At 39.6% G+C, this 21216-nt stretch overlaps 2 protein-coding genes across 2 annotated transcripts in view; one reads left to right on the top strand and one right to left on the bottom strand.

Annotated features, from left to right (window-relative positions):
• Positions 1-21216, bottom strand: part of Ctnna3 (catenin alpha 3) — a 1668564-nt gene that overhangs the window by 944817 nt on the left and 702531 nt on the right. The gene's annotated exons all lie outside the window — the stretch shown is intronic.
• Positions 11942-21216, top strand: part of Lrrtm3 (leucine rich repeat transmembrane neuronal 3) — a 186956-nt gene continuing 177681 nt past the window's right edge. Inside the window, exons 1-2 of the mRNA XM_008835376.1 lie at positions 11942-12513; positions 12843-14374. Of these exons, the coding sequence (XP_008833598.1) occupies positions 12510-12513; positions 12843-14374 (1536 nt within the window). The 5' untranslated portion in view covers positions 11942-12509. The remainder of the gene's footprint in view (positions 12514-12842; positions 14375-21216) is intronic.

The raw sequence follows: 21216 nt of genomic DNA, 5'->3' as shown, positions 1-21216 counted from the left end.
AGTTGTCAATATTCCTTTAGATAAGATTGGGGTATGCTGTTCATTTTCCCAGTTCTATGCTGGGTTACTATCTAGGAGTCCCTTTGTCCACCCTGGCCAACAACTCAAAAGAAGGTATCTCCTATCTGGCATTGCTGCTTGTTATATGGCCTTTAGCTACACATAAGGACTCTTAAAAAATTATACTGGCTCCTTTAATCTTTGGTTATACTTTCCTTTTGGGTGTTTGAGGCCATACAGTTGGCCCAGATAAACCAACTTAATTTACTCTTAAGGCTTTTTGAGGATCTGTTCCTCAGGGGTCACATGAGTTTGGGAGGAGCCCCTGGATCCTTTCTTTTACCAGTTCCATCTATGTGAAGATAAGTCAAAGGTCCTGCTCGACCTTGGTTGGCTTCACTTGGAAACATGGAAGAAATGTTTCCTCTGTGTTGACCCTCATCTTTGTAGACTGGACACTGGTTCAAGTCCATCTGGTGGAGTCTCCATGGTCTCCCTGAACAAGAGAACAGGCGACTCACCACAGTTATAGGACATTTTGAGAGGTGCTCCATAGTTCCCTGGAACTTAGTTGACCTTGGAGGGCAAGGAGCAAAAACCAATTAATCATATCAATGGCCAGCACAGCATATTCCATTGGTGCAGTAGTGGCACTTTCATCTTGGGGGCAATCAACAGCTCCCTAATTTGAGTAAAGCCCACTCAAAGGGGAAACTCAAGTATGGTACTGTAACATAACCTAATACACACGGCCTGAGTGGTGTGTCTTAGAGAAAATCCCAAAACTCTCACATCCCTAGACTAACGTGATTTCTTACTGTGTGCAAAATGTGTATACTTATATTTACAGACAAATATCCCAGTCACCAATCATCAAAGAATCTCACTTTGCAGCAGTCTGAGACTAGTACCAAGAACCACAACTGGTCACACACAGACATTGTCTATGAATTGCCCAGACCTAAGGGACATACCTCAATGCAACCTCTACACCTAAGGCTCATGGAACGTACAACAGGGATAAAGAAGAGGACACTTAGGAATCAGTTCTCAATAATAAAGCTTTCTCATGCAGTGGAGGGCCAGGAACACAAAGGATCACAGATGGTCAAAGTGTAGAGATCAAGAGTCTGATAAATAATGGTCCTTGGACAAGACCCCTTTATTAAACTTCATCCACCCAAGGCTCAGGGACCATTGCAAAAGAGGGAGCAGAGAGATTGTAAGAGCCAGGGATGATGGGCATGACCATATGGAAACCGAGTTCTACAGGCTCCTGGGAACCTGCTCAGATGATTCTATGGCATAGGTGTCAGCATAACACAAGTCCCACGCAAACTCGGACAGACAATAACCCAGCATAGAACTGGGAAAATGAACAGCAGACACCGCCCCCCCCCCAAAAGTGAATAAATTTGCTTTGGTGATAAAAAGAATCCTTTAAACTACAGGTTGAGGAGAACATTGAGGTTGGTAAAAACCATCTACACGCCAAGGAGGTGGCACATCTCCAAATTCAATGTGGACAGTGACTCCTGCCCTTAGAACCATCCAGATATTAACCACTGCCTCTTCATCTGATGGTCCATATACTTTCTTTATCATAAGTTCTACAATAAACTTATAAACTTAACTTTCCCTGAGTTCTGTAAACTGTCACAGCAAATTGTTAAATCTAAGTAGGAAGTCTCCAATTATCACAAATTTAGACAGGAATTTGTGTAATCTGGAACAACCTACTTTGGCGCCTGAATGGGGTCGGGGGGCTGAGTTATGTGAGAATAAGTCAACAACTAGAGAAGTCTGCATTAATTCCAGGAAGTTGATGCCACACCTGAACTGTAAGAAACCCAAATGATGCTCAGGTAGTTGGAGAATTTGCTGGTGCAGAGCTTTCCTACTGAGTATACCACTTTTGGTGTTAGAAATGACATCTGGGATATAATTTTTATTTCTATCTTTTTCCAACGTACATTTCTATTGAATTTTTGTGCATTTCATACATCTTAATCATATTTAGGACCCCACTCTCCTATCCGTACCCTTCAGACCCAGCCCACAGGATTTCATGCATTCTGTCATATGTATCAAGAAGTCAAGTTTTATACCCATAAGTCCCTTGGTGTGAATTCATCCACTGGGGTCTAGTCAACCTATCTAGCATCACTCCCCTAAAGATCAGCTCTCCCTTACCCAGCAGTGATCAGCTGCCAATAACTCCTCAGCTAAGATTGGGGTCTGCTGCCCATTTTCCCAGTTCCATGCTGGGTTTTTGTCTGGTTTCAGTGTGTATGGGTCTTGTGCATGCTGTCACTATTGCTGTAAGTTCATATGAGCACGTTCCTAGAAGTCTACATGTAATATAAATTTTAAAAAGCAGGAGGTCCCCCATTGTAGTTGTGACCAATGGAAACCCCAAGGATGGTTATATCTCAGGGAATGGAATTATGTGAGTCGCTCTCCACTTTTTCTCAAGTACAATTTCTTTAGAGGGATTTTTGGACATTATAGCAAACTGTCACAGCATTATCCTTGTAATATTTTTCTTCATAGGCTCTATCACTAGCTAACAATGTAGAGTGTAGCTGTGATGTTTTCCTTTACTATCACATCAACCAGAAAACACATCTTCTGATGGAAGGTATTTATCTTATTCATTTTTTATTACCAGTGCCAAGAAAAGCATGAGAACTTAATGAATATTCATTGCATAAATTAATGAAGTCTCCACTTAGTACTAGAAGAAAAGAACTCCTATTTTTATGAAGTACTCAGAGAATTTGCTTCCATGGACTAAGCTAATTTTTGCTTGAATCACAATTTTGCCACATGGTGGCTCTGCTGTTAGCTGCAGAAATCTCCCAAGCATCTCCAAACACTCTTCTGAGAACTTCTCAGTCAAGGAATGGCCACAGGTACCAATATCATCAATAAGGATTCAGTGGTTCAGATAATGTGAGGCCCCCAAATAGATAGATGCCTTTTGGTATTAATGTAAGGACAAATAGGTTCTGTTTTTGCTACCACACTGCAAACCTATTCAGGGTTTCTGATCTCTCAGAAGTTTAATACATCTTAGTTGTGCAGTCCAAAATTGTTATACATCAGATCTCTTGATTTATGCACAAAAATAGAACGAACCTAAGGAACATTTACTTCTTTATCAAAACCGAGATTTGTATCATCTTTCTCCACATTGTAGCTGGGTGATTTAATTCTTTGTGCTGACATACTTACTTGAAGTTGAATCTTAAAATATTCTCTTATAGCCCTTTCAAACTATCACATGCAATGATTGAAACACACAATATAACATTTTATTCAAAAATTCTTGTTACACTGGAATATGTGTAATACAACTACAGCAACATTTTTATGATTACACCATTAAAAAAACATTGACATCGCTTTCATAGCACAGCCATCTGTACCAAGTAAAAGATCAAACACTAAGGTACAAATTCGGTTAAGGGGCTGTTTTACTAAATCTCTTTTGTTTTACTATGAGAAATTATAAGAAGTTTGGGAATATACAGCGGGCTAAAAATTTTATAGCAGGGCCCCAATGGCACATGTTTCTTCGTGGAATTTGTTCTAAATGAAAAGCCAGAAAATGAATTTTTCTTAATGTAAAGTATTACAAATACATTTTCACTGCTGTTTTCTTGATACATATTTGTTGAGAATGTTTCAGAAGAATGCTTCATATCAATGTATAAATTAACAGATTAATCTAGCAAAGAACAACATCATGCTTTTGCTAACTATAAGCAAGAGAGACAAATGTGATCAGAAATGAAGAAGAGAAATTCTAATCATAGGAACGTAGAAGCATAGTGGACTCTTAGCACCTTATTGCTAACTCTTGTTCCCAAATCTGCCACAGGACCCATTACTGAATTCTCTGTTAGTATAAATATCACTATATACATATTTCTCTCTGTGCTGTAAATCCTATATTACTCAAAAGTCCATCAAGCTCTAAATTATTACCAAGAGTAAATATTTGCCCAAAGGATCCATCCGGGCTGGCTATTCTGTATAAATGGACAATAAATACAATAAATACAATAAATGGACAATAAATACAATAAATAAGTAAATGGACAATAAATACAATACAATGAATGGACACTATACATACCACTGCAATTGACCCTTTGCAGGTTAAATGAAAACAGCCATGTTCAGCGCATGGAACAAACTGTCACTCAAGATGCAAGATTGCTCACAACTCAATGACCTCAAAACACAAGAGCCTACAAGACCTGAAAATGTATGTGCTTTAAGACCTGATTGAAACAAACCATATCAAAGGACTTTCTGTTAACTTTCTAGGTCCAGTAATGGAAGGTGGTCAAAATAAATGTTCTTATTGTTTAGAATACATTCTGATTCAGAGATTTTAGTTTAAAATATTCTAGAAGGAAAACAATGGTACATGTATGTATACAGGAGAGCTAGGGTAAAAAAGTTAACAAACATTGATCATCATTGCAGTTCATGTTTATTATAAGCTTCTCTCTCCTTCATGATTTTTTTAAACCTTTCACCAAAAACAGAACTGATTATTTCTAAGAAGTCATATACAATCTTCAGAAATCTCCCAGTAAGAGCGATGCAATGAAGTTCCGTGTTATTTCCCTATTCTCAAAATTAGGTTAGGGCCACGTCTCTGCAAGAAACGATGACGAGGAATGTAATAGCACAGAAGATGGTCTGTTGTGCACGTCTCTGAGACAGAGAGAGAGAGAGAGAGAGAGAGAGAGAGAGAGAGAGAGGGAGAGAGAGGGAGAGAGAGGGAGAGAGGGGGGGGGAGAGGTGGTGGTGGACAACCTCGGGAGTTTCCATTCATTGATATTTTAATAGTCTTACCTGGAATCCTGCTCACCCATTTATCTAAGTCAGAGATGTTCAGTCATAACCATATGTGACCAGACAAGGATTTTAATGGTGCCCTTGCAGCAAGCAGATGAAAACAAGAATATTTCAGAGATGTGTTAATGCTCTGATAAAATCAGAATATAATTGTAAATATAGATGCATATATGAGTTTCTAAGCAACCAGAAACAGGGCATCTATGTTGGCATTTTGGAAATTTGCTCTTTTGATAGAGTCATGAATATTAAGCTCTTTACAATATCTAGATCAAATGTGTATTGGGGTTAGCAACTCCACAGCTAGAACAGAAAATATAAATCATGCATGGTGTGCAATATATGGTTGAGCTATTGAAAGTATAGTGGAAAAAATACTAAGGAATTTTAAATCAGTAAGTTCTGACTTGCCCTTGGTCAGGTAGGTGAACTTCGATGCATATTACCTGCATTTCATGCTCATGACCAACAATGCTAGGTAATATCAAAGGAAAATTATTTTTAGGTGAAGTCTGATTTATAGCTTATAGCTCATTTACACATAAATTCTGGAAATAATGCCCAAGCAAACCCTTATGATTTCAGAGGTCAGGTTTTGTGAGTTCCATTGTACAGGTGAGCACACTGCTGGCCCGAGAAGTCTGGCTGGAATCAGTTGCAAATGTCAACTGACATATGTAATACATAGGATATGGTATTCTCTAAATTATTATAGAAAAATACTTTTAATTCATCAAACTTAACTTCTAGAATGCTGTGTTCAAATTCTATATCTAGTCATTATAAAACTTTTCCATTTCGATTTTGATCAAAGTATTTGGCTCTATCGTCCTCCAAAGCTATACACAAGGAAATCCTTAATCCTGATCCCTGCATAGCCATTCGAATTCAAGAATGTCGCTCTTTTACAGGGGCTAATTTTTTCCCTAATCATTTTATCACCTTCTGTTCCAAAGCTACTTTTATAATATTTTAAACTATATCCTGAATGCTTTGAGGTCTAATATCAAAAGGCTGCTTTCAAAGCTGGGCTTGGGAGCTAGAGAGATGGCTCAACAATTAAGAGCACATACTGCTCTTGCAAAAGACTAAAGTTTGGTCCCCTGCACCCACATGAGATAGCTCACAACTACCTGTAGCTCCAGCTCCAGGGGATCTGACACCCTCTCCTGGCTTTCACAAATACCCATGTACACTCATGTGCACACACCACCATTGCCCCCCCCCCAGATACACAGGCATATACATCATTAAAGTAAATACATAAATCTTTAAAAATAATATTAAGGAATCATTTTTCATTTCTCTCAAAAATACACGTTTCCCAAAAATACATGTGCAATTCAACCAATTTGTAGCACTTCTTTGCTTGTCACACTGACCCAAGTTCCACGGCCTCTCCTCTTGACTGGCACAAAGGCCTCCCTATGAACCTGTGCCCTGTACCCTATTATAGTAACAGTAGAAAGAATGATCACCTTAGTCAATTTGGGGTGCTGTAACAAAATGCTATTTGGGCAATACAAACAATTGTCCACTTCTCACAGTTCTAAAGGCTAAAAGATCACAGTGCCAGACATGACTTCCAGAAAGGGCCTTAGTAATGTTGTAGACAGATGCGTTCCGATGAATCCTCACATTGTTAACAGCAGAAGGAGAAGAACCAAGCACTTTCATGACAGTTTTTATCTTTATAATCCCACTATCCCATCACCTCGTGACCTCATAAGCCCCAAACAGCGTCACACTGGAAATCTAGACTTAAAAATATGAAGGATGAAAATATTCAATCTACAGGAATGATTCTTTAAAATATACACACTTACTAATGTGTTGATTCTGCACAAAATCTCATTCTCTAGAGTAAAGCCAATTTTGTTACATATCATAAAAAGCCCTCCAGGGGCTGGAGAGATGGCTCAGCAGTTAAGATCACTGGTTGTTCTTGCAGAAGACCCAGGTTTGAATCCTAGCACCCACATGGCAGCTAAGAGCTGTTCATAACTCCAGTTCCAGGGGATCCAACAGCCTCTTCTGTCCTCCGCAGGCCTGCACGACACAGGTGCACTTACCTACATGCAGGCAATACACGCATACACATAAAATAAAAATAATAAAAATTTTTTTAATTTCTTTTTAATTTAAAATTTTTTTTTAAAAGCCCTTCATAGCCCAGTACCCAGGACCTCTGGCTTCAGCCCCAGTTACTCTAGAGATGCTTTCTCTAGCTCAGACTCAGTTTCCTCCTTGATGTTCACTGAACATGTGACCTGCTTCTATCTTGGGGCTTTGCTCTAGCCACTTCTCCTCTGTATAGAAATTTAAGTCCAACAAACTCATCTCCTCCAAGGGTTTGCTGAAGCCTTTTTTTCTTAGTAGCCCTAAATATCCTGTTTAACTACATCCATTTCATCTCTTACACACCCAATCATCCTTACATTTTTTTCTTTCTTTCATAACTCCTGCTAAGTAAATAGTGTTAGTTACATTTGATTTACTGCGACAAAATACATCCACAGAAAAAATTTACAGGAGGCAATATTTACTTTGACTCACCATTTCAGAGAGTCTCAGTTTTCCACGGTGTGGGAAGGTGTGATAGAGTTTATGGCAGGGGGACCCTGTGGCGGTCCTCAAATCCCAGCAGACCAGGAAGGAAGAATGAACAGCACTAACAGTTGGGCTATAACCTTCAAATGCCTAACTCTAGCATCTTCTTCCTGAGAATCAGGTCCTACTCCAAAGATTCCACAGCCTCCAAAACAGAACCAAGAGCCAGGATACAAGGGTCCAAAACACCAGCCTGTAGGAACATTTCAAATTCAAACCATAACACTTAATGCACTATTTATGTTTCTTTTTAAGTTGTCTATCTTATTCATTTAGAATGTAAATTTTATAAGGGTATAGACCTTTGTTTGTATACCGAAATCCACGTGTTTAGAACAGGGTCTAGCACATAATGGGTATTCAGAATATTTATTTGTTAAATCAATGAAATCTCTGGGGCCAGACATTGAAGGTATCAATACAGTCTATTTATGTCTCATTTGTCCAACTTTAGATTTGGTTTCATATTGGACTGTAATTTTGCATTATATACTGAGACTTGATTTATTACTCGTTTTAAACAAAATATGTTCAGCGATTTGAAGTACTGCAAGTGCAATAAAAAGTGTTTAGATAGATGGCACCAGGTTTAATAATTGTATAAATCATAAGGCCTTAGATGCAGTGGGGAAATTTAACTTGTCAGGTAGTTTATGGTTAATCCTTGATGTGGTGTCAAGTACACAAGAAGTTGCTAACTTCATAATGAAGCAGACATTGCCTGTGTTGAAAGGCAAAACTGGAATAATCAGCTGGCTGTGGTCAACAAGAAAAGAGGACGAACTTTGAAAAGCATATCAGAAAATCACTGGACCACTTACAGCTTTCTTTCCTGAGGTACTAGTCTATGTCTTTAGAATAATTTCTGCAGCCTTGAGATTTAGTACAGCTTATTATTGTGTGTTTTCTGTTTGGGATTTCTCAGCTAGCCTGATTGATAATTTTCCCTCTTCGAGTATTTCATTACCTTGAACAAGGACAAACCTAGAGGGACACCAGCTTAAGAGCTAATGCCAAGGTTACGGCCATTCAGAGCATCTCAAGGCTGACCCAATGCAAGACTGACCATTGATTACTGCTGAGAGACAGGTGGTCAACATTAAGAGGAAATGCCAACTACAAGACACAGAGGAGGAACGTGAAGTTAGAACTATGGAGCCAGAAAATCAAGGGCAAGGTGTGTAACAAAAGAAAGAATGTGCTTTACCATGAATAGCCCAAGCATATTTCTCCTAGGAAAAGCAGAGCCAGAGAATAAAGTTCCCCAGGCCTCCTTTGTGCTTGTGTAACAGGGTGTGAGGCACATGGACCAGCAGCACAAAGCTGATGAGTCCCCCAGCCATGCTAAAGTGGCCCTCTACAGCTGTTAGGCAAGCAAGACGACCTGACAGCTAAGTCCCACTGAGAAGTAGGGACAGTGAGCAGAAAAATCTGAGCCGTTCACGCTCGAGAAATAAGAAGCTATAAATATGATTCCTTTTGGGTGTTTTTGAGCATGCAAGTTGTGAGGTCCCATTTGAGATGTTAAATAATAACGATTCTGTGTTACCCTTCTGTACTGTGCTGAGTTTAATACTTAGAAGCATGTTTACTCTTCTTGTGAAATTTATGGTTTGATTTTGAAGACAAGTGATGGCTCCATTCCCAACTTCCTAGCTTCTCGCCTTTCGAACACATCCTTTTAGAATACTTTCTTCCATATTTTCAATCTCTCTAACAGAGGACATCTTCCGGGCTCAATAAGTGAATGAGACAATCATTACATAACAGGTTTATACTACATCTATTGCATTTATTCAATAAATAGCTATTATGCACCTATACTGTGCCAACCAGAGTCATGTTAGCATAACTGAAACAAAGAGTGGCCTACGATGTAACGTCTCCATATTATATGTCGTTGTTCTCTCTCTGCCTGCTAGGAGAACATTCTTTTTTTTTTTTTTTTTTTTCAGTCTTTTTGTGATAGGGTCTCCCTGTAGCCCCAGCTGCCCTGGAACTCACTATGTAGACCAGGCTGGCCTCGAACTCACAAAGATCCACCTGCCTCTGCCTCCCGAGTGCTGGGATTAAAGGCGTGCACTACCACGCCCGGCAACATTCATTATTTTTAATCATTCCTTTATACTTTAAAGTGAGTCTCTTAATCATACTTGTCCATCAGAAAGAAAACCATTCTTCCATATCCCTAAATCAGAACCGTGGAATACAGACGAGGAAATGCTTGTTTTTAACATAACTGGGTGTCTTAGATACGTGCACATCACAGGTACATTTAGGGGAACCACTACTCTATTAATAACATACTGCTCAAGGAATTGTCCTATGTCTGGAAACATTTTTTGGATCATCATGTCTAACCTTTACCAAACTTTTTACCATAGGATAATATCAAAGTTTTCCTAATTAAGACACAGCCAGTTGAACTAATAAAAACTAATAAAGCAAATATTCTAAAGATTAGCATAATATTTATATAGAGTGCTGACTCTGCATGCCAGGTGCTATCACGTTCTGCTTTAGGATAGAAAATCATCAAACATTAATTATCAGTTATGGTCCATAGACCTAAAATGTTCATTTTAAATATATTCTGGAGTCTCAGGAACTCTCTTTTTAATTTGTTTTTATTGAAATTCAGTATATTTCATGCAGAACATCTCAATCAATCTTAATCATCTTTATACGCCCTTCCCCACTCGCACCCTCCCATAGACCTACACCCCCACACACTGGAATTCATATGCTCTGTCATTGTGTTAAGGCCTTTTGTGTCAAGTTAGTGTCCCAGACATTCCTCTCTGCAAGTTCACCTACTAAGGTCTAGTCAGCCTATCTAGAGTCCCTCAAATTAGGAAGATCAGCAAGTCCTCACCTAGCAGTAATCAGCTACCAATATTTCTTCAGCTAAGTTTGGGGTCAGCTGTCAGTCACTGCTCATCAAGGAACTCTTACCGAAGTAGTTTTTATGTGAGTTTAGGACAATTAATACAGTCAATGTTCAATACTAAACAAAACGCAATATCATCAAATGGAAGAGTTAATATTTTTAATACTATATATAGGTTTATGTACTATGCACTGTTGTAAGTACTTTAAGATATGACAATGACTTAGGGCTAGGGCTGTAGCTCAGTGTACAGTGTTTAAACAACAAGGTCCTGAGTTCAATTCCCAGTACCATCATCAAAAAGAAAAATAAAAAGGACAACTTAATTTTTTAAAGATCCCTAAGAAGTGATTTTGTTGTCATGTCCATTTTGCAGGTGAAAAAACTGAGGCATAGAGAAAGCAAATAAGCTGTCTATAGTGACATAGCTGATTTTAGTAAGGATTGGCATCTCGGTGTCAAAATTTGTGTTCTTAATCATAGACTGGCTACTTCTTCCTCCTTAGATTTCAGAATGCTTCTCTAAGAGTCTCTGACAAATGAACTTTGTATGGTCCTGTTTTAGGAAACAAGAATTGGTTAATACAATTTCCCAGTCTCTGAATCTACCTTATTTTCTCTTGATTCATTTTCTAAAATGAACATAGCAATATTGTTGAACAGGATTCCCTAGTGGTTTGTGAATCAACATAAAACTGACTGGGTTCCCCATCTGAGCTCTACCACTTCCTTGGTATTTGGCCTTGAGTAAGTGACCTCTTTAAGTCCCAGTTCCTTCACCGTTGAAATGAAGATGGCCATGGGACCAGCACACTACTATTGTTAAAAGATAAAACAGGATGGTCCACTTAAAGCTCTTAGAAAGCACTCAATAAATATTATTAGTGTAGTAAACAGCAGCATCAATAAACTGTGATCCAAATGATCTCTGGGTTCTAATACTAGCACTAAAAATGGTTTATTTCCCTTCTTTAGAAAAAAAAAAAAAGCAACTAAAACAAATCCAGTCATAAGCCATTAAGCCAATTATATCTTTTGTGGAAAAATCAGGAAAGCTATTAGACTATTAATTTGTGTGTCGTGAGTCATTCTCTCTAATCTAAACCCCCTGTGTTCCAGCATTCCGAGACACCTTGTGCAGGATAATCACTGTGACTCCAAGAGGTCAACGGGGCACGCATGTAAAGCAGCTCTGTGAAGAGCTCAAAAATTCCTGTTATAAATTTCAGCTCAAAGCCTACATTGAGATTAAGAAAAAAACTGACATTCGATCTGAGAACTTAATGTCAAGCTCTAGAAATCCGAGCAGCACACGTTTAGCTATCAAGCAGACGCGGACAGTACAGATGTTGCCAAATTGTAAAACAAGACTTGGAAATCACGGGAAATGTTGCTAGTTATTGATTAAGGGGACCGCTCACTTCCTACTGAGCCGCCCAAAAGAATCATTCATTTTCTAGCCGAGAGCCTGCTCATTTGCAAGATAAAAGAGAGGCAGTTCTGCACATGCCCATAGTGTTCCTCACCACTGGGGGCAGCTTTACATAAGACTGCATTCACGGAAACCGAAGCAACAGTCCGAGCCGCTTTCAGAATGAGGTCTGCAGGAGTGAGCTGAGCGTGTTCGCGGTACCGGGCTCTCCTGCCTCTGGGCTCCAACGCAGCTCGGTGGCTGAACTGGGCGCTCACCACCACGCCGGGCTATGGAATACAGATGTGGCAGGACAGGTAGACCCACGTTGGGAGGAGGAATACATTATGATTTTTGAGAAGAAGAAATTATAGAAGCCAGTTTTTTTCTTAACACCCTTTTACACACACACACACGCACACACACACCACACAAACTGTAAAGATGCAAAAACGTAATATCCATGAAGACCCTATTACCTAGGAAGATTCTGATGTTTTGCTGTGAATGCGGTGTTGGGATTTATTTGTTCTTGGAGTGTTCTGCATGGCTGGCAAAGAATAATGTTCCAAAATCGGTCCATCTCCCAAGGGGTCCAATTTTTCTTCCTGGGTGTCAGCGAGCCCTGACTCACTACACTGCAGCTGACAGGGGCTGTCATGCAAGTGGCCCCTAAGCCAAAGCAAAAGACCTGAGGAGAACCTTTGAACAAAACAAAGGATGGGTATGTTTTCTCATTTTTCTTCTTTCCTTCTAAAAAAAAAACCTCTAGTCTATGCAATAATTCTGCTTTAATCATTTTTAAGAATACCTTGCTCTGGTCTAAGACTATAAATTCAATTGATCAGTGGGCATGTTTCCTTTTTTAACTATTTAAAAATATACTAAAGATAATCTCTTTAAATGGCAAAGACATGATATTGGATGTTAAATGTTGTTATCTAAATGTTTACATTGTTAAACATGAAAATAGATGGCTAGTTTTACTTGATTTGAAAAACAAATGCATTCTCTTTTGGGGGGATAACTTTTCGAAGTTGTTTTTATTTCCAGGTTTCAATGTAATTAGGCTACTGAGCCGATCAGCTGTAGCACTGGTTATAGCCCCCACTGTCTTACTGACAATGCTTTCTTCTGCTGAACGAGGATGCCCCAAGGGCTGTAGGTGTGAAGGCAAAATGGTATATTGTGAATCCCAGAAATTGCAGGAGATACCCTCAAGTATATCTGCTGGTTGCTTAGGTTTGTCCCTTCGATATAACAGCCTTCAGAAACTTAAGTATAATCAATTTAAAGGGCTCAACCAGCTCACCTGGCTCTACCTTGACCACAACCATATCAGCAATATCGATGAGAATGCTTTTAATGGAATACGCAGACTCAAAGAGTTGATTCTGAGTTCCAACAGAATCTCCTATTTTCTTAACAATACCTTCAGACCTGTGACCAATTTACGGAACTTGGATCTGTCCTATAATCAGCTCCATTCCCTGGGATCTGAACAGTTTCGGGGCTTGAGGAAGCTGCTCAGTTTACATTTACGCTCTAACTCCTTGAGAACCATCCCTGTGCGAATATTTCAAGACTGTCGCAACCTGGAACTTTTGGATCTGGGATATAACAGGATCCGAAGTTTAGCCAGGAATGTATTTGCTGGTATGATCAGACTGAAAGAACTTCACCTGGAGCACAATCAATTTTCCAAGCTCAACCTGGCCCTTTTTCCAAGGCTGGTGAGCCTTCAGAATCTGTACTTGCAGTGGAATAAAATCAGTGTCATAGGGCAGACCATGTCCTGGACCTGGAGCTCACTGCAAAGGCTTGATCTATCCGGGAATGAGATCGAAGCTTTCAGTGGACCTAGTGTTTTCCAGTGTGTCCCCAATCTGCAGCGCCTCAACCTGGATTCCAACAAGCTCACATTTATTGGTCAAGAGATTTTGGATTCTTGGATATCCCTCAATGACATCAGCCTCGCAGGGAATATATGGGAATGCAGCAGAAATATCTGTTCCCTGGTAAACTGGCTGAAAAGTTTTAAAGGTCTGAGAGAGAATACCATTATCTGTGCCAGTCCCAAAGAGCTCCAGGGCGTAAATGTGATCGATGCGGTGAAGAACTACAGCATCTGTGGTAAAAGTACCACGGAGAGGTTTGATCTGGCCAGGGCTCTCCCAAAGCCGACGTTTAAGCCCAAGCTCCCCAGGCCCAAACACGAGAGCAAGCCTCCGGTGCCCCCCACGGTGGGAGCTACCGAGCCCAGCCCAGAGACCGATGCGGACACCGAGCACATCTCCTTCCATAAGATCATCGCCGGCAGCGTGGCCCTTTTCCTGTCGGTACTGGTCATCCTGCTGGTTATCTACGTGTCCTGGAAGCGGTACCCAGCCAGCATGAAACAGCTGCAGCAGCGCTCCCTCATGCGAAGGCACAGGAAGAAGAAAAGACAGTCGCTCAAGCAAATGACTCCCAGCACCCAGGAATTCTATGTAGACTATAAACCCACCAACACCGAGACCAGCGAGATGCTGCTGAACGGGACGGGACCCTGCACCTATAACAAATCAGGCTCCAGGGAATGCGAGGTATGAACCACTGTGATTTTTTTTTTTTTTTTAAGCGCTCTTAAAAGCTAGGAAATAAGTGGTGCTTTATTGAACTCTGCTGACGTTAAAGGGAACTCGCTGCCCCTCCCCTCCCCCTCCCTCTCACTGTGCTTGCTTGCTGGCAAGGGCCTTCCCTGTCCCTTTGAGTGCACTCATAATACTGGTCATTTTCTCTCATACATAATCAACCCATTGAAATTTAAACACCACAATCAATGGGAAGCTTGCACTCCGGTTCAATGTAATGCCTATTGTATAAGACCCTTTATTGATTTCATTAACATTGCATTTGTTTCCAGACAAAACTTCTTTCATGTGTGATCACTCACACCTGCTGTTATTCTCCATCTGGTAGGACCAATCCTACAGCTCTGGGTAATTGGCAGTTCAATGACAAATGCAGAAAAAAAAGATGAGGGATCCCAGGTCTTTGGAGGGGCGAACTGATTGGGGAGATGACTTGATTATAGAGAGACAGAGCCATTAAAAACGGTCCCTGGCTTCAAAAGAACATTTCAGGAAGCTATCAAAAGAGGGTAGTGGGTTAAAGCAGACTGTGAGCTGACTGTGGGGATGAAGGATTGCAGTAAGGCAAACACGGAAAGTGTCCACAGGGTTGGAATGCCACAGGCAGACCCTGCACAAGGCCAGGGGTGGTAGAGACCCAGCGTTTGAGCCACATCTCTGAAACCCATCCCTGTAAATCAGTCTAAGGGTTACAATGTCTGTTTCCTCAAGCCTGTATATTTCCTAATCATGTTGATTCATTACACAACCCCAAAACTGAGTAAACAAATTTAAGGATGAAGATTTCTCCACTGGAAAGGAGGGGATTTTCAGGTCTAAAGGTTGCAAACATAAGCATCTTGCTACATGCATGTGGCTGAGCCCTTACCAGAATCTCTCCTTCCAGTTTTAGTTCCATCCCTCAGTGTGCTTAGGAGAATCATGAGCTCTCTGCTCTTCTGTTCAGGGTTTGTGAATCTGTCCTGTAGTGTCCCATGACATGTTCCAGACACACCAGACTCCCTAATGACTGACACTTCACTCAGACATGGAAAGAGAACATGCTCCATATCAGACATGCTTCCCCCAACAGCACTGTTGAAAAGGATGCCTCAGGCAACTCTTTGTTGACATCGTGTTCATCTATATTGTAAACTCACCGACCGACCAGTATAGTTCTCTAGAAAACCTGGTTGGCAACCTGCTAGTTGTGTGCATGTTTTGATGTCATTGGTGAAAGTTCACGGTCGGCAGCATAGATATCATAGCCTCTGTACTGAAGGCACATGAGCTATATTCCATTGAGGATTTCGATAAGTGTCTTTAGTCTGTCATCCCTTTTGACCCTCCAAAATGAACAGTAGTTTTACTGGAGGAGAAAAAAAAAATCAAAGATCACCACACTGAGGCTCTTTCATCTAACTGATTATCAGGCCTCCCGTCTTTAACCATGTCCTTGTTCTTTCAAAACAGAATGGCTGCAGAAAGAAAAACAAACAAACAAACAAACAAACAAGGAAAAGTGAATGGCTATTTTTGACCAGTATTTTTATATAGTGTGGAGGGAGGTCTTCCACAGTTTGAGAAGGAAAAAAAAAATCTAGGTAAATCACCATGGAATATAATACCAAGGAATCCAGATGACTAAAACCATATTTCTATAAGCAATATGAAAGAAACATTCAAAGTGGATTTATATCAAGGTACTTTGATGAAAGTAGATGTCAGTTCAGAAAAGCATCAACATTTACAGTATGTTTATCCATGACTAACTGCTGTGTCTGCATTTATTAATGCCAAGGGTTAGAGATCCCCAACCAATTAATAATGCAGGTGCACCCTTACAGAATTATGAACTGGATTTCTAGTTTACTGTGACATTTTTCACTGAAGTTGTAAGTTGACGTCTTTTTCTACAATGTCCATTCCATCTCAAAAAGACGTTTTCTTTGGTCAGACTCACGTTTTCTCTGTACTGCAAAGATGACTGTATTAATTAAATGTACTGTTAAAGTGGAAAGACCCAGTTCTAGTCTTTAACGTGATCTTCTGCCTCATTTGTCGTAGAAAACAGATATGTTCAGTCAAAGTATAATGATACCTAATATTTTTCAAATTCTTGCAAATGATTGGTACTGTGGTGCTATTAAGACATAAAATATGTGCTGTATTGAAAAGTATTTCTAAAATTCAAAAATCATTCAGTGTGTAAAACTGGTATAATATTAAATGAATGATGAACATTTTGAAGACTGTCCATTTTTTTAATGCCTGACTTTACTTACGATTTTAGTAATTAAGAAGAAACCAAATGCAATGCCTTGGATTAGCATAACGCATTTTGATTTAAGGCACGGAATTATGAGAAAAAGTTTTAACCATATGTCTGCCCCTTGGTAAGGAAGCTTTCCCAGGTCTCAATATGTCCTCAGAACAAATTTGCAACTCCTGTGTGTTAGTCACACCTCAGCAGTGAATGTGAGGAGTCAGCTGACAAATACTCTCCTCAGCAGAAGCCTCTGCCCTCATGTCTGCCTCATGGCACTTCCAGACTATATACGATGAATCTGGTTTTTATAAATATTTAAAGCGTATGGTATATTAGACAAGTATTCTTGGTGTTCGATCTTCTTTTGCAAATTACAAGAACTGCCCACTTTCCCTCAAAGATGAAAATAGTTAAACATCCTGACCTGTTGAGCTGCACCATGCAGGATGGGTTCTCTCTAATGTTTTGTCAAAACAAAGAGGAAGTGGAGTTTGCTCTCTTTGAACTGCATGTTTGTGGGGTTTTCCATTTTTTATTAGTCTCGGTACACTGTGTACTGCGGTAGCGCAGAAGGATCAAGTCCGGTGCCAGAGTCTTCTAAACAATGTTATGCAAGATGTATTCATCCTAAATGACTTTTGCCTTCCAAGGATGTTGACATTACATCTTTTCAAAGATTTTAAACCATTTTACTTGATTTGGTGAATCAACTAAGTCGGAAGCAATTCGTATTTCCGTGGAGTAGCACTGACCTCTAGTGGCCAGTTAGACTAACCACAACTATTCGTACACATGTAGCTTTTTATTCTGAATTCTTTTGTGAACATATTGACAACATATATATTATGTAATATGTATATATATAAAACCTATGTATCGGAATTGAACTTTAGTCAATTTTTCTTGGAAATATAGTTATCATGTACATTAGCAAAGTTCTATTTTGCCTACTGACTTTCTTAGTAATGTTAGAAAGACAAGCTGTGAAATTGGTACTAGGGCTAGAAATAAATGCCCCAAAATAAACAAAATCCTACTGCAATAGGAATAAATTATCAGTGTTTTAAGCACTGTACTTATTGGTGTTAGCCACCAGATTATATTTTCATTTAATGTCTTACTATTTTGCATGGGAAGGATACTGAAATATGCCAGCAATGATGTTGAAAGAATCAGAATCATCTCCTTACTGGTTGGTGGGTATGTTAGAGCTTTCCGGAGGTGGGGGGGGGACTTACTATTCAGGGATCAGCACTCCTTCCAGTTTACTGATTCCGTCAGTGACCTGTGCTTTGCCCCAGAGCTTTCTCCCTCCCTCCTTTACAGCCAGCTGAATGCTGGTGCTATTGGGGCTCTCTGACAAGGATGGTACAGTCTAAGACGTGATGATTCATGGATAATGAAATTATGGTCTCCTGGGGAAGGAGAATGCAGTGGCAGATTCACAGATTTGGCAACGGGTTTTAGGATGCAGTGGGTGCATGGAATCTCTCCTCTTCCTTTGACATTTACCAAGATGAGAACTCAGATAGCTTATTTAAAATGTGGATTAGAAACGAGTATCAGGCCGTGAAGTGGGAGACAGAATGCGATCCAGACACAACAAATGAGAATTGAGCCATGAGAAATGAAAAATTCAGAAACTGGGTCGTTTCTTTTCTTCTCTTTTCCCCGGTTTCTCATTAGAGCCTCAATCCATAGCAACCCCCCATGCCTTGCTAGCCTTATCCTCCCTTTACTGCTTCTTTTAAAAATCAGGAGTATTTGGGGAAAATTATGAGCAGGAAAAGCCATGCCAGTAAATCTGAGTAACAAATGTTGTAAGAAAAACAGAATGAATGGATATTAAACTGTGTATGCTAAATGTCTCTGGAAAGCTCATTAAAACATCACCACCCCATACAAAGAGCTGGATGTGACTGTTTCCCAACAGTCTATTGAAGTGGGTCCAAATTTTACTTAGCCTTTCAACTCATGGATAAATTTGAATACTTGGATAGAATATAATAAAAATACTACAGAAAAAATCTAAATTAAAAAGTGATTGAATTTCATTTGAGAAAAAAATATCACGGGGTGTGCATGGTAGAACAGAAGAAGCCTTAGAAATTTAGACCTAAATTCCAATTTCTCTGAAACTTGCAAAGTCGGTTCAGATAAATTTCTTATCTTTTCTGAACTTGAACTTTCCCATGTACAGAACAAGTATGTTCTAATGGCGGGGGAATTATTGGGAAAACTAAATGTGAAAAGTTCTTTATAAAACGACACCTCCCTCTTTGTTCAAAGATCACCGAGTGAGATATTCAGCTGTGCTTGCTGCTGTCCCGTGTTCGGTGTGGGTCGAAACACCATCATTAACCTCAATGTTATAGAAGCTTGAAGTCATGTTGCATCAAGGAGTCTAGAAGTTCTAGTGTTTGACTTCCACAAAGACTAAGATTGTTCTATCCCATACTATCTGATTCTAAGATTTTATCAATAATGATCCATCTCTTTATATACATATATGAATATGTGTGTGAAAATATGAACATCACAGAATAGTGGAGCATAAAGTTATCAAACTAAATAAAACTTCTCCCTGTGCCCCAGGCCAGGCCAGGACGTAGCAAAGCTTTTCCGGCACACAGGTTTACTTTCCCAGTCTCTCTCCAATAGCAGGGAGGGAAGCCTTGTTGACTTCCCATCCTGCAGATGTGATTACGAGGCAAGATGGCCCCATTTTGAGCAACACTGGAACTGATCATAGCACACTCTGTGAATTAACACATGTTCTAGTCTCAGTCACAGGCAAGGGCTCTGTGGTTTCCATCCCACGACCACCTGATGGAAGACTGGATCCTCTCTTACAAGAACTACTATTGACCTTACCTACTAAACGTAATCATTGAAAATCAAGGGATTTCTGAAAGGTATCTTAATGTACATGGGATTTTCTTCATAAATAGCTACCTTTAATGTCTCCAAAATAATTAATAAAAGAAAGACCAGTACAGCCCTACATCTCTCTCCATGGGACACGCTTGTCTCACTACGAGACAATGGATATGATTCCCAAATTCTTATCTTTTACGTAAACACACACTGTCTCTTTGACAGCTGAATTCCTATGATACCCTAGAAAGCAGAGACAGGAGGTTGGGTTTTCAAGACTTTTTGCTGACTTGACTTCCTAGGGTGACAGGTGAAGGTTCCTGAGTGAGCACTCTGGAACATGAGAGTGGATTCCAGGAGCACAGAGAAAATAGAAATATCTAGATCACAACAGAAGACCAAGTGGAAACCACCCATGATGCAACTATACTGTCTAAAAACAGGAACTCCCTTGAACAACAATGATCCACCCTAGGGGGAGAAAAGCAAAGCACCTAACTTATCCTTTCCAGCAAGTTTCAGATTCAAAATTAGTAGCCTCTTAAAAGTCTCTGTATTTTCTTCTTATCTTCTGGAGTCCTTTTCCTCCCAAGAAGATATTTTCTTCCATTCTTCCTCTCATACTTAAATTGTTACTCTCCTTGTGTGAGAGTATACCCTATTCTGACATCACATACACTTAAAAATGTGTTCAGCATATAAATCTTTCCTCTGAGCAGAATGACCCTCCTAGAAAATGTATTTACATTAAATTTTAGAACATAGAGCAAATTTAAAGCTTGCTGGCTCTTTCTCCTTTGAAACCTGCTAAACATCTCTTTAATTTTTTAATTTTCAGTGTAAAAAAAGACAAGATATAATTGGATTACCAATCCAGCAAATATTAAAGCTCTTTGTCTACCTAATTAACTAACTCAAAATTACAACTTAGAAGTAAAGGACTTTAGGTATGGAAGTAATCAACTGTATTTCCTCAATTAAAAACATACCAATAACCAGAATTTGGTCTTCTTAGTAATAAAATACATTTTTTGCCTCACATGTTGAATGATAAAGCAAATGCTACATTTAGCAAAAGCAATTTTTGTTAAAGGTTCGCCATACTAATTTCATCTATTCATTGTATAAAATATACTGTTCCATTCAAATCATGGGACCTTATTTAAGCATAAGTCCTTATCAAGCATTTTTAATGCTCCCACTTGTTAGTGAAGTGGGTGTGGAAAGAGCCACCAGGTCTTGCGATTAGAGTCCAAGGAGGCTAAATTCTACTACAGTGGCCTTTGTGGCTTCCTATGACTGTCCCACATGCACTTTCCTGCCATTAATATTACCTGTACAAATTCCTGTTACCACCTTTGATGCAACCAACTAGAATCAAAAGACATTGAAAGAACCTGGTATAATATAGGATGTGATATTGAACAAATACAGTCTGTTTAAAACTCTCATAAGCAGGGCAGGAGAGATGAGTCAGCAGTTAAGAGCACTGGCTGCTCTTGCAGAGGACCCAGGTTCGATTCCCAGGACCCACATGGCCGCTAACAACTGCGTAACTCCAGTTCCAGGGGATCCGACACCTCCCTCTGACCTCTACAAGCAATGCATGATATGGGTGCACTTATACATATGTAGGAAATATACTCATACACATAAAAAAATAAAATAG

Source organism: Nannospalax galili, unplaced genomic scaffold (genome assembly GCF_000622305.1).
Source record: "Nannospalax galili isolate Female #2095 unplaced genomic scaffold, S.galili_v1.0 scaffold116, whole genome shotgun sequence".
In the NCBI taxonomy this organism is placed as follows: domain Eukaryota; kingdom Metazoa; phylum Chordata; class Mammalia; order Rodentia; family Spalacidae; genus Nannospalax; species Nannospalax galili.
The sequence above is the reverse complement of the archived record's forward strand: the minus strand, read 5'-3'. Positions and strand labels throughout refer to the sequence as shown.